At 37.8% G+C, this 14954-nt stretch overlaps 1 protein-coding gene across 2 annotated transcripts in view; it reads right to left on the bottom strand.

The window, feature by feature from the left end:
• Window positions 1–14954, bottom strand: part of MXRA7 (matrix remodeling associated 7) — a 36175-nt gene that overhangs the window by 12197 nt on the left and 9024 nt on the right. The window contains exons 2-4 of one of the 2 annotated variants that reach the window (XM_043964630.1): window positions 10008–10071; window positions 2393–2489; window positions 992–1071 (exon numbers count right to left, since the gene is read on the bottom strand). In XM_043964630.1, the coding sequence (XP_043820565.1) occupies window positions 1038–1071; window positions 2393–2489; window positions 10008–10071 (195 nt within the window). In that variant the 3' untranslated portion in view covers window positions 992–1037. The remainder of the gene's footprint in view (window positions 1–991; window positions 1072–2392; window positions 2490–10007; window positions 10072–14954) is intronic. The other variant, XM_043964629.1, reaches the window with a different exon arrangement.

Raw genomic sequence — 14954 nt, 5'->3', positions numbered from 1 at the left:
TGTTGTTGTCATGTAAAATGGGGGAATTAGACTAAATGATCTCTAAAACGTCTATGATGCTAAATCATATGATCCTATGACTTCTTTAATCCAGCCACTCCTTTTTCTAACGTACAGAAAGAGGGAGCAACTCTGAATTATCCCCTTCATCATTTATTTATATTAAAACCATAAGAACTAAGATTTGCCTCTATTGCAATGTATTTTTCCCATAGTACACTGTCACTGTAGTGGCAATATTCTGTGTAGTCATTTTTTAGTAAGATGCAGCTGTCATTTTATATGGATTAAAATTAAAAGCTAACAACACAAAAGGACCATCTTCCCCATGGGTGCAGGTGTGCACACACACATGAGGGTGTTCACCAGTATGAATGTATGAATGTATGTATATACACATACACACACATATACATATACATATGTATATGTGTGTGTATATATATAAAATGTAAGGTACACCTATAAAATATGGTGTGATGGTGAAATTATCCCATTTACTTCCAGATTCTTCTCTTGTTTTCTCTAGGAAACAACAGTCTCACAACAGACTAGTTCCTCCATCCAGCTGTCCCATTAAGATTGATTATGAGGGGGGCAGCTAGGTGGGCAGTAGATAAAGCATCTACTCTTGATTTAAGAGGACCTGAGTTAAAATCTGGCCTCAGACACTTGACACTTACTAGCTGTGTGACCCTGGGTAAGTCACTTAACCCCAATTGCCTCATAAAAAAAAAAAAAGACTGATTATGGACCCGAGTCATCACACATCCCATAGATGTTCACAACTGTCAAGGGGATTATGTAGTCTAGTTTTGCTTGTGACTTTTGATGCTCATGAAGGATGAAATGGGGTTCAGATGGGAGACACAGTTTATTAATTAGTTATGAGGGAAGTGTGGGAAAACAGAGTTAGACCATGTCAGTTTTGTGTAACACATTCACAGACAATGAGTGAAGCACCACTAGTCTAAGAAGTCAACATCCTTACCAAAAAGTTTTGGGAGAGTATTTGTGGTGCAGAACTAAGGTACTTGCTACAGGCAAGTGAAGTCAGAGGTCAGCTCAATCCTGTAACATAAAGGGAGTAAACCTGATAAGACCAAAGAGGCAGCATGGTTAAGACCTGAGAGAAAGCTTAGCAAAGGTGACCTAAGGTGGGGGCTGGGGTCCTTGGGGTGCTGCTCTCCTGGATGTGTTTCTTATTTTGTTCTATGGAAAAAACATATGGTGGTAACAGTTTGAAAGAGCTGCTATGCGGAAGCTAGAGAGCTAAAGATTATAGTAGACCCCTGACACTATGTTTATTATTGACAATATTATCTGATACTTGAAAGGTTGGAGGGGTCAGTGAGTAAGAAGAGCATCCTCATGAACAATAAAAAAGTTATCTAGTTTTGCATTATTGCAACACCACCATTCCTCCATTCCACTAGAACTCTGGAATATTATTTCATAGTGATGATGAATGTGTTTGTGGTAGAGAGGGGTTAGTATCACAGCTATGCAGCTGCCATAGATGCTCCTGACTTTACCAAGTGAATCAAGGGCACAGAGAGGGGCCCCCTGTGTAGAATAATAGCATCTGGACACATGTGGAGGATTTGAACAGTTTTTACAACAGTAATTTCTCTGTCACTACTCTCCCTGTTTTTTTCTCATTGCTTCCCAAGTTCTGCAAATATCCTCCACAGCTGCCCTGACAGGAGTAAATGAAGGAGAATGAAATACAAGACAGCTCTGAGTACCCACTGGGTCCTCGTCTGGGGGGGTGGGACGATAACTGGAATGAAAAGCTGAGCAGCTGCAGCTGTCCTGAGTGCCACAGTCCAAAACAAAAAGATTACACTTCTAGTGCTGGGCAAGGAGGGAGAGGGATTTGTGGAGTAAAGATGGGAAGGAGCACATTCTGATAATCCGATTTGAGCTAGAAGAATCCTGCACTGTGCTGAAGTAATAAATTGGTTTTGTCATGAGCTCCCCATGTAAGGGAACTACTGGGATTTACCTACTTGGAGAGAACAAGCTTTGGAAGTGGGAGAAGGTAGGAATGAGGCCAGTATTCTAATCCCCTCCATAAACAGAGACACTCTCGCCTATACCATGAGCTTGGCCCTGTCACACAATTCAAAGGTTGCCTCCTAGCACAATAAAGGAATCTCTTTTTTCCAAAGATGCTCAGGGAATTCTCAGGGATAGATATTATTAGAACTGAAAAGATTAGCTAATAGAAAAGAAACCCTGAATGGGTCAGTAGGGGAGGGTGATATTCCAGAGGATTCAGAGAGGATTATTTTACATGTCCCTCTTGGGTCTTGAGAGAACATGGCAGATGCTTGAATATAACTGAAAAAGTTCTTTAACACACAGGTTGGGGAGAAGTACAACCTACCTTTGCTCTTCTTCCAACTCTTCTTTGGTCATCATCTTTTTGTATTGATTTCCTCTCAGTTTCCCAGGACTATATTTAAAGGAAAATGCCTCCTTTTCTGCAGAAAGGGAGAATGTATATGAGTAGTGACACAAGTTAAAATTCTGGGTCCCTAAAGACAAATTTCAGAAAGAGCCACTTTTCCTTTTATAAACTACAAAATAAGCAGATTTCTACTGAAGAAATACCACCTCCTTTTAAAAAAAAAACACATTCAGCTCCGTTCCAATGCAGGGGCAGTTGATGCAATATTTCTCCCTATGTATTGGAGACACTGCTGGCTTGAGGTTAATATATGATCTTCTCACTTTTATCACCTGAACTGAATCTGCTATCAGTTCTATACCTTTCCAAATAAAGTTCCAGGATTCCTCACTTCTAATTCTAAACACTTCTCCAGTGCCCTATATTCTGTCCCCAGGTCCGCACAAAATTAGAGTTAAAAATCAATCTGCCTGGAGACAATCAATCTAGCTATGATCACATGTAAATTCTAGTTCTCTTTCAAAATTTCATTGCCAACATAAAAGAGCCAAAGGAACACTTGACAAGTTCCTCAAGTCTCCCAGGTGTTAAGGTAACATATCCAACAGTCCACAGACCCTGATATACTGTTTTGTCAGAGATTCCAAGCCAAATTTTAAGGACAAAGTTTAAAAGTTATAGGTCAGGGCAGCCAGGTGGCACAGTGGATAAAGCAACGGCCCTGGATTCAGGAGGACCTGAGTTCAAATCTGGTCTCAGACACTTGACACTTATTAGCTGTGTGACCCTGGGCAAGTCACTTAACCCTCATTGTCCCACCAAAAAACAAAACAAAACAAAATACTCTAATCAAAAGTTATAGGTCAGAAGGGGGTGCTATTATCTCAACAAGAGAGATATAACCATACAAAGACCACAAGCAATCTAAGTATGTCCCTCTCCCTGTCCAGAGACTTTTACTAAAATGCCATAAACATTTACAATGAAGAAGCAACCACAATAACCACCTTAGCTTAGCACAGTGCCTGGCACATAATAGGCACTTAATGTTTACTAAATGACTGATTAAAAACATGCAAAAAGAAAATTTGATGAAAATAGATCATGAGGAATACCAGAAAGAAAAATTATATATAGTGAATGCATGCTATTAAACAGTATGACAAAGACCTGAAAAAACAGGAAAATTTGTATTGAAAGGTCAGAAAGGTAACTGAAAGGGAAAAACTTGGGATAGTAACCTTTAAGCTCAACAGTACACAGCTCAAGAATATGATAAGAAATTTCCTTTTTCACCTAATGAGTGAAGGACTGAATAGCCCATCATATTTAATTTATTTACTCTGAACTTACAAATGGTAACAAATATAAACATTTACATATATAAAGTGCATTTTTTTAAAAGATGATTTCATATGAAATCAAGAATCTCAACTACAAAGCAGTGTCTTTCTTTGAACTTCCTTCAGTTTTTTTCTGGGCATTCTTTTCAATGCTTCAACAATATTCTTTTCTTTCTTTTTCTTTGGTATCATTTTCACCCCAACAACAGAATTAGTGTGCCTTTCCTACAATACCTTTCATTGTCATCTTTGACCATCTGGTGTGTATGAGGTAGAACTTCAGAGTGACTGTAATCTGCACTTTTTTTATTATTAGAGATTTGGAGCATTTTTACATGGTTGTTAACAGCTTGCTTTTTTCTTTTGAGAACTGCATGTTCATAGCCTTTGAGCATTAATTTACTGGGAACAGCTCTTGTTTTTCTATGTTTAAATCAGTCCATATATGTTTGAATCAGTCTCTAAAATACACAGCTCCACTAATCATATTCCCTTCCTGATTTGTTCTTTTGAGGCTAAGTACAGAAGCTAAACCTTTGTTCTGGAAACCAACTGTTCTGGAAATCTTCATCTCTCTGTCACTCCAGTGTCAAGAATCCCAATCATGTCTATACTCCATGCCCTAATAATAGAAAAAGTCAAGCCACGTTTTCTTCTCAGACTGGGGCTTTTCAAGTGTGACATTTATAAGAAGACAAAGAAATCTATAAAGCCCCCTGGAGCTTGGGGGTACCAAAGCAACTAATTCCAGAAATACATTTGAAGCATGCAGGGTTTTTTTTCTTATCCTCAACAATAAAACTGACCTGCTTCCTCAAAAGTGGTTTTTGAAGTAGGGATTTTTTTTTTTTGCATGATGCTCTAGATGACTGGAATCTTTAAGTTGAAGAAAAGTCTGTTATTTAGTAACACTTTGTACATTGGAGCAACTTTTTTTTAACCTATTTTCTCTTTTCACTGTGACATCTCACCCTAGGACTGAGGGTTTAGTCTGTCTCTCCATAACTAACTCTGTTCCAGGCAGATGTTCAAAGAACAAAAGAGGGAGGAAATGAACCTAAAAAAGTGCCTTTTATTGATGTCTTTTGTTTTCTACATCCTAGTCATTTCTCAACACTGTACACGCACTCTGACTTGTAACAAAGAAAAATTCTTTTGCAACAAAAGAAAAAACCCGTCAAGCAAAACCACCAACAAAGTGACTGCATCTAACAGCATATGCAACATTTTGTACTTATCGTTCCCCACCTCTCTATTCAGGATACTTTCATTCAAGAAATTTTGTATATTGCCAAGTATAGTTTAGTTGAATGGGTATCTAGAAAATATACGGAGCAATTTTAAATTCAAGATTGATAACCTATAAATATCAATCAATAAACATTTATTAAGTGCTAGGGATACAAAAAGAGGTCAAAGCAAGTCTCTTTATTCAAGGAGCTCACAATCTAATGGGGGAGGCGGCATGTAAACATATACAAAGCAAGGCATATACAGGATTAATAGGATGGCCTTAGAATTCAGATGGGTTAGAGAAGGCTTCTAATAAAATATGGGATTAGCCGGGAAGTTTCATAGCCAAGGAGGAAAGCTTTCCAGGCATGGGGGAAAGCCAGGAAAAATTCCTGGAGCAGAGGTGGAGACTGGCTTATTTGTTGGTTACCATCAAAGCCACCCAAACCCCCCCCCCCAAAACCTAGGGAATCAAACCATGTCAGGAACAGATTTTTCCAGCTCATCCAGTTGTATTTTCAAAGAAGCTTAAGGAGTTAATAAAAATGAAAAGGAAACTAATTGACCTTACATTATGGGGTGCAGTGTAGAAGACCTGTTCAGGGTAGTAGTAAGTCAATTTCAGGTTGGTCTTGACTCATGGAATTGTGAATCTACAGCTCAAGTGGCCTTGGAATTCATCTAATTTGATCCTGTCATTTTACAACTGAGGAAACTGAGGCTTAAAGAAGACCAATTACTTGCCTAAGGTCATGCAAGTAATAACGACAGCTCTTACATTGAAACTTGATCCTCTGACTCCAAATCCTTCCAGTATGTACTATGCTGCCTCTAACTCCCTAATTTTTGAGTCAAATATCACAAATTCTTGCAAAAGGCTTTAATTTAATCAAGCATAGTATAATAAGTAACATAAACATAACCAATCCTTCCAGGTCGCATAGTTTCAATAAGAGGCCTCCAGAGACCATCCAAGGAACTTTCTCTTCTAACCTCATCTGAAATCAGGGAAGATATTTATATAAATCATGTCAATGACACAAATTAATTATCCACTTGGGTTTAGCTAAATACAAGAGAGGAGCTGAGGGGCTCCACTGATATTCTCTTCTAACAGCTGAGACCATAAACTTCCCTTATGCTCACTCTGCCATGTCAAACCTGGTAAGAGGAAGACTCAGGAGACCAAAATATTTGGTTGGGGCAGCTCAGATAAAGTTTCAGAAAACAAAGCATCCATCAAGAGGTATGTCTGAGAATAATTTGGGCTGTACAAGGGTGCACTTGTAAATGTTTAACAAACGAGCTTTCTAGAAAAAAAATAATCACAAACACATTTTTAAAGTTGAATCTGAATTATCAACATTTTCTTTTCTTTTTTGTTTTGTTTTTGGCAGGGCAATGAAGGTTAAGTGACCTGCCCAGGGTCACACAGCTAAGTAAGTGTCAAGTTTCTGAGGCCAGATTTGAACTCAGGTCCTCCTGAATCCAGGGCTGGTGCAACCTAGTTGCCCCTTTATTAACATTTTCTTAAGTCTAGACAATTGACAAAACCGAACCCTGATTTCTAGAGTCTGCTGATTTCTGAGGTGCAAATAAATGCTCACAGTGAAAATTTAACAATTGACTAGAGAACCGGTTTCAACTGTATATATTCCAACCAGTCTATAGGGACTGATTAAAGGAGAATGACCTGCAGAGATTTTCCGGCATCTCTCTGGTGATCCCTATAAAACACTTGTTTTATTTCCTTTTTCAGTCCCTCGAGGCATTGAACAGTATCCTGACATTTCCCTTCCAGCAGCCTTTGTTTATAGCAAAGCCACAGATTCCAGAGACCAATGCCTCTGAATGTTCCCTTAGCTCATAGGGAGATCAGGGAAAATGAACAAACTCTGAAAACAAGCATTCTCCAGTGGGAAGGCCTAAGTCCCTTCCTCACTTTCTCTTGTAATCACTCAACCTGCATAACTCCTAGGCCTTCCTCAATGGTTTGTATTTATAGAAAGTGACAGCCTTGCCCTAGACCCCCGGGACCAAAGGGTTGTGTTATCCGAGCTCTGCACTGAACACAAATGACTAGGTTATTGCATTCCTGAAGCCTATTTCCATTGCGGCTGCCAGTTGCAAACTTAAAGTTATAGCAACGTCATTTCTATGGTTCTGAATTAAGGAAAAGGCCTTTAATTCCTAGCTTCTATCAACAATCCAGTGTGGCCAGACTGCCTGAGTTTTATGGTTTTCCTCTGCCTCTCCCTTGATTCCTCTCCTAAAAGTCTAAGAGCCACAGGCTAAAGAGAAGATTGATAAACTACTCAGAAATGAGGAATTTCCTCCCCATGGGGTCTTAAATTCTAAAAAGAACTATGAGAAGTAGTTTTTAAAGACTGTCCAAGAAATGTTCACAGAGGAAAAATCTCAAATTCACCAAACAAGGAGAAATCAGTCAGCAAGTATGCATTAAGCACCTGCTATGTGCCAGGCAATGGGGGAAAGGGGTGGGGAGAGATACAAAATATACATATACAGGTGTATAGAAAATAAATACAAAAGAATTTGGGGGTAAAGCACTGCTTGTTTTTCGTTCTGGAAGAGGACTAATGACATCACGAGGGTGAGGTCTTAGCTTGCTGAGGGGATCAGGAAAGGCTTGATGTAGAAAGCTAATTCTAAGATGAAGGGTGAGGATTCAAACAGCCAGTGCACAGGCACAGGGATGGAAGAAGAAATAATAATAATAAGAGTCTAGATAGATTGTTGTGTCTCTGAAAGGAAGAAGAATATAATAAGGTAGAAAGGCAAGCTGGGACCAGGTTGTGAAGGGCTTTAAAAGTCAAACAGAAGGGCAGCTAGGTGGCGCAGTGGAAAGAGCACCAGCCCTGGATTCAGGAGGACCTGAGTTCAAATCCGACCTCAGACACTTAACACTTACTAGCTGTGTGACCCTTGGCAAGTCACATAACCCCAACTGCCTTGTAAAAAAACAAAACAAAACAAAACAAAAGTCAAACAGAAGAGTATTTGATATTTGATCCCGAAGATAATAGCCACTTATATTCATTGTAGGGTAATGACTGCTTACAGAAAATCAAAGCATCAGCTATGTGGAGAATAGAGTGGAAGACCACAGGGACTGAGCAAAGCAGGTGGAGTTTAGAGAGTTAATTTTTTTTTTAAATAAAAATATTTTATTATTTCCAGTTACATGTAGAGATAGTTTTCAACATTTGTTTATATAAGATTTACAATTTCGAATTTTTCTCCCTCTCCACCTCCCCTAGACAGAAGGTAATCTAATATAGGATATATATATATATATATATATATATATATATATATATATATATATATATATATATATATATATATATATATATATAATAACATTAAACATATTTCTGCATTAGTCATGTTCTAAGAGAAGAATCAGAGCAATAAGGAAAAACTTCAAAATAGAAAAACAACAGCACCAAAAACAAAAGAAACAGTATGGTTCAATCAGCATCCATATTCCACTGTTCTTTTTTTTTCCTGGATTTGGAGAGCCTTTTCAATCATGAGTCCTTTGGAACTTTCTTATACCGCTGGATTGGTGAGAAGAATCTAGTCTATCACAGTTGATCAACACATAATGTTGATGATACTATGTATAATGTTCTTCTGGTTCTGTTCATCTCACTCATCATCACTTCATGCAAGCCCTTCCAGGTTTCTCTGAACTCCTCCTGCTCATTGTTTCTTACAGCACAATAGAATTCCATTACATTCCTATACCACAACTTGTTCAGCCATTCCCCAATTGATGTGCAAGCCCCCAATTTCCAATTCCTTGCCACCACAAAAAGAGTAGCTATAAATATTTTTGTACATGTGGGTCCTTTTCCCTTTTTTATGATCTCTTTGAGAAAAAGACCCAAAAGTGGTATTGCTGGGTCAAAGGGTATGCACAGCTTTACAGCCCTTTGGGCATAATTCCAAATTGCTTAGAGAGCTAATCTTTAACTTTCTAGAGACTCCATCCAGGGACAAGTACTCAGATTGGTAAAAAATGGAGGTAAAGAATACAGAGGGGCAGCTAGGTGGCGCAGTGGATAGAGCACCAGCCCTGGATTTAGGAGGACCTGAGTTCAAATTCTGCCTCAGACACTTGATACTTACTAGCTGTGTGACTCTGGGCAAGTCACTTAACCCCAATTGCCTCACCAACAAAACAAAAACAAAAAACAACAACAACAACAAAAAAGAATACAGGGGAGGTGGTTGCTGTTGCATGACAAGAAAAAGCAGGAGGATGGAGCAAATTACCAATAAATAGCATGATGGTAAGCAAATTATTTTGGTATTCTGAAGCTTGTGGTAGAAGTGTATTTCTTGGCCCTTCTCTACGATTCCCATCCAATCCACATCCCCAACTTCCCCCCACTTATAGCAGTAACACCTTGAATGTCAGCAGCTGCCATACCCTCTATACTGTAGTAAATTTTTTTAAATTGTAGGTTAAAATTGTAAGTAACTTCTTTGTGAAGTGCAAAGAGTCTTGGGTTTGGAATGAATGATGGTGGTTATACATTTATTTCCAACTCTTCATGACCCTATTTGGGGTTTTCTTGGCAAAGATACTGGAGTGGTCTGCCATGTCCTTCTCTAGCTCATTTTACAGATGAATAAACTGAGGCAAACATGGTTAGCTGATTTGTCCAGGATCACATAGCTAGTAGGTATCTGAGGCTAGATTTAAACTCATGAAAATGAGTTTTCCTGACTCCATTGCCTGGCATTCTATTTACTTCACCATCTAGCTACCCTTGGAATCAGTGGATCTGGATTCAAATCTCAACCCTTATGCTTTTGTGTGTGTGTGTGTGAGAGAGACTGACCTTGGGGTAGGTCATGTAACCTCTTGATTGCTCAATTTCCTTATCTGTCAAAGGAGAATGGCCAAGATGATCTCTAAGTTTCCTTTTGGCTCTACATTCTGTTGTCATAGGAAGTCATTCCCACTTTCTACTACTTACCATCTTCCTCTTCTAGTTCAGCTGGTAGTGGCATCTTCTTACTATCAGAGTTTGGCTCTTCTTCCTGAAAGACAAGTAGGAGAATTAATAGCAGAGAACCTTGTGTTGAGCAACTAAGGTTACTGAAGAAACATGGTATAATTATGGATAGTATGCTGACATGGAGTCAGGAAAAGCTAATTTCAAAATTTGACTGAGATACCATGGACAAATAAATTATTTTACCTCTCTGAACGTGTTTCTTTATCAACAAAATGTTATAGACTATCTAGACTGAGACTATCTACTTCACGGGTTTGTTGTGAGGATCAAATGACATTTTTATGTAAAAGAATTGAAATTGAAAATTTTAAAGCAATTTACAAATCAAGGCTTCCCAAAATTGACTAAGCTTTGATACTAAACATCTTCTCGGCTGCCTTTTCCCTCTGACTGGAGCGATGGAGAGTGGAGCAATAAACTCCTCCCAAAGCCTTCTTTAATAGAGGACTCAGCTTTCTAGGTCACTCTTCATTTTTCATCAGTAGCTCTGTTTGGTTTCCAGGAACATTACGCCCCTGCAAAAACACCCCTTTCCAGCTTCCTTTTGTTTATTATGCTACCTCTCCCATTAGGTTGTAAACTCAAAGGCAGGGATTGTCTTTCTTTTTCTTATTTGTATTCGCAGTGCTTAGCACAGTGCCTAGCACAGTGCCTGTCACATAGTAGGTGGTTAGTAAATGTCTACTGACTATTGATAAAAGTTATTATTGTTATTATTAAACTCATTATTACTATTAAACTTATGTTATTATTGTAATTATTATTAAACTCATTCTCTTTTCCAATGAAGTTTAAACTCATTATTACTATTATTAAACTCATTGTTATTGTAATTGTTGTTATCAAACTCATTTTTCTCATCTATTTCAATGGAGTTCAGACAAAATTGGCCTTGGGACAAATAACTATCTGCAATTATTCTTTTATATTAATATTCTAATGCAGAGGTGGGTAAAATAATTCACTTCTGTAGTTGAAAAAAGTATTAGAATATGATCTCTATGTGGTTGCTGAAAACATCTTTAGTAAAACAGGATAACAGGGAATGACATGAACCTCATTTTGTTCCTATATGATCTACTTTGCCAGATCTCTATATTGTGAAAGAGTTTTGTTCCAAGAGGCTTGGAGATTATAAGTATTTGACATTCACACAGCTTTTTAAAATATTGATCTTAAGTTTTTATGATCAATGCTATCTTTGGGTGATTCATTCTGTGAAAATGAGGGGAAAAATTATTGGTTTTGTTCTCTAGGATATATTCAGTTCCACATTTGTAGAATTAGAACTGTTTTCTGTCAGCCCATGAAAAATAGTAAGCTTCTGGTGTATAATTCTATTTTCCAGGTCTAGTCTTGGTAGGTACTAAATTTTTACAGCATGCACTGATGTGTTTCACTTTTCACTATTTCCTTGTACAATCTACATCACTAAATCTGAACTCATTAAGGTTAACCATTTTTAACTTCTGGTGGCAATCATGTGGTTTTGAATTACCATTAGAAATCCATATTTTAAAAATAAAATAAAATATTTTAGGTTATGCAGTTCAATCAAGTTACACGTTTCTTCATTAGTTACGAAAGAAAGATCAGAACAAAAATGGAAAAACAACAAGAAAGAAAAAACAACACAAAAAAAGTGAAAATAGTATGCCTCAATCTTTGGTCAGACTCCCTAGTTCTTTCTCTGGATGTGGATAGCATTTTCCTTCATGAGTCCTTTGGAATTGTTTTGGATCACTGTATTACTGAGAAGGGTTAAGTCTATTGTAGTTGATAAATTCATATTTTCAGGAAATCAATCCTCATGACTGAGCCATTTGTTTGATACTTTTATGCCGAAATATTTTAGGCTTGGTTCCTGTGTATGTTGCCTATTCTTGTGCCTTAACTATTTCAGGGGCTTCACCTGAAAGTGGAATACTTTAAGGCCCATTTGTATTATTAGTAACATTCTTGAATAGCCAGCCAAACTGAACTTGACTCCCTGGCAGTTGGCACTCAGGACAGGTTCTAGCTTACTTCTCCCAAGTTTAAGCCCACTGAGATCTGAAAGTAGTCACTAGGAAAATTAGGGAATTAGTATTCCAGTATTATTACAAAGAATCCTGTTGCTTCAAAAGAATGTTAAAGTATTCCAGATCAATTATTGATCCTAGGATCAATTAACTGTCATCTGCTATGTGTCTTCATTCTTAAAATAGGCCAATGCCATCTGTACTCCCTATTACATGGGACTGTTTTGAGGATAAAATTAAGCAATATGCATTAACTAATTAGTATATTATAATAATTTATTACTAAAATAGTAATCTCTTGTGAACCTGATAATAGATTGTGAGCTCCTTAGAGAAAGAAATGGTATCTTGTTTGATACTAGAATTACTAACACAGTATTTTGCACACCAAAATGTTTGCTGAGTTGAAATTACATCAACCTATCTGACTACTCCTCAGTCTCCTTTGCAGATGAATTGCCCATATCATACCCTTTAACTGTAAGTGTAGTGCGAGATTCTGTCCTGAACCACATTCTCTCTTTTCTACATGCTCTCTCTTAATAATCTCATCAGCTCCCATGGGCCTAGTTTTCATATTTATGTAGAGAGACTCACAAACCTACATGAATCTAGTTCTTAGTTTCTCTTCTGAATTCCAGCTCCACATTACCAACTGCCTATTGGATATTTCAAACTGGATGTCCTAAAGACATCTCAAACTCAACTGCCAAAAACCAAAAACTCATCTTTTCCCCTAAATCTACCAAATTTCCCTATTTCTTTTGAAGGTAGCTCTCCATTCTTCCACTTGGCATTATCTTCAACTCCTCATTGTCTCACCCCAAATCTTGTCATTGCTGATTTCACCACATTTCTTACCTTTCTGCACTCATTTGGCCACCCCCTTATTTCAGGCCTTCATGCTCTTACCTGGACTACTTACAATGACTTTCTAAATTTTCTCCCTGCCTCAAGTTTCTCCCATCTCCAATTCATACTCATTGAGCTTGTCAAAATAATTTTCCCCAAGTGCAAATATGACCATGTCACTCTGCTATTAAACTGCAGTGGTTAGTGCCTCTAAGGATAATCGTGTGTGTGTGTGTGTGTGTGTGTGTGTGTGTGTGTGTGTGTTTTAATGCCCTTCACAGTCTGGCTCTAACCTACATTTTCAGCCTATTTTACATTACTTTTCATCTCACATTTTACAATGGAGCTAAAGTGGCCTTCTCGCTGCTCCTCAAACACAACACTCCGACCATTTGTCTCTGTGCTGGCACACTGGCTATCCTCCATGTCTGTAATGCAGCCTTCCTTTCACCTCTACTTCAAAGAATCCCTTGTTTTCTTTTCTTTCTTTCTTTTTCTTTTTTTGATGAGGCAATTAGGGTTAAGTGACTTGCCCAGGGTCACACAGCTAGTAAGTGTTAAGTGTCTGAGGCCAGATTTGAACTCAGGCACTCCTAACTCCAGGGCCAGTGCTCTATCCACTGTGCCACCTAGCTGCCCCCCTTGTTTTCTACAGGAAGTAACTCAAATACCACCTTCTACAGTGTACAAAGCAGTTCTTAAGTTCACAGTCTGTGAACTTGTTTTTTAAAAAATATTCTGATAGTTATTTACATTCAAATAAATTTCTTTTGTAATCCTATGTGTTTCGACTTATACATTTGAAAACTTTATTCCGAGGAGGGGTCCATAAGTTTTATCACAGTGTGAAAGGAGTCCATGACTCAGAAAAGGTTAGGAACCTCTGTTCTACACAGAGCCTTTCCAGATTATACTCCCTCTTGTCCCTGTATTTATTCTGTATATACTTATACATTTACAGGTTTCTCCACTCTGGCCCCCAACTCTCAGTCATGGAGACTCCTTAAAAATTGAATTTTTTTTTCTATTCTCCTGGCACAGTGCCTGGCTTACACCCACACACCGCCCCCCCCCCACCCACACACACCAAAAAAAACCCCAAAACCCTTACTAAATACTTGTTAATTGATGGATAATATTACTTTCTGTATTTATTCTTATTAGAAAGGCAATCAGTACAGGCTTCCTAGGACTAAAAACAACATCTGAGTCTCCATTTTGAGGTCAAGACATTTAAGGGCCTTTGTAATCAGAGCCCTCCTGATCTGTTGCTCACAATTCTAAAATAATTTGAAGACAAATGGGACAGTTATTATGGTTATATTTTGTAGGTTAGGGGAAGTCTCCAGAAAACCAGGATTTTAGCTGTACCTTTGTAGGTGTGTACTAACTCACTTGGGGTGTGGGTACTTATATTTTAGTATTACTTAAGCGGCACCTCTTCACTCCTAGTAGAAGAATGCAGAGGAAGATGTTGACAATGTGAAAGCAAAACAGTGGGGTCTGAGATTTATAGACTATTGAAATTAAGTAATCAAAAGGCTTAGCTAAAATTTACTATTTAAAAGTTAATGTGCAAATGCTCCAAGATATCAGAAGACATTAACGTTTTATTACATGACTAGAAAAAATTAAAGTCTGTGACTTAAAGGAGTTTCATAAAACTACTGTTGTTTGAATCTTTTCCTATGTGATAAAACTTTATCTTATCCTACAAGTCTTTGAAGCTGTAGGAGACCGACTGTTAGGATATAACATCCTATTTATTTCTCATCTGTTTTCTTTTTTATATTTGATAAACACTCTTCTCAATTTATAGCTTTAATATAAACTCTACAGTGTTAAGTAATTCCTGTAACTTTTTCCGGAAGAATTCCCAAAAGTATATTTATAATACAGATTTCTTGAGTCAAAAATGTCCATTTTTATTCTATTTTACACAATAAAAGGAACAAGTTAAGAACATACCTCATATTGCTTTTGAGAATAATGCCCTGGGGGCAGCTAGGTGGCCCAGTGGATAGAGCACCGG

The sequence above is a fragment of the Dromiciops gliroides genome, chromosome 4, assembly GCF_019393635.1.
Source record: "Dromiciops gliroides isolate mDroGli1 chromosome 4, mDroGli1.pri, whole genome shotgun sequence".
Lineage (NCBI taxonomy): Eukaryota > Metazoa > Chordata > Mammalia > Microbiotheria > Microbiotheriidae > Dromiciops > Dromiciops gliroides.
The sequence above is the reverse complement of the archived record's forward strand: the minus strand, read 5'-3'. Positions and strand labels throughout refer to the sequence as shown.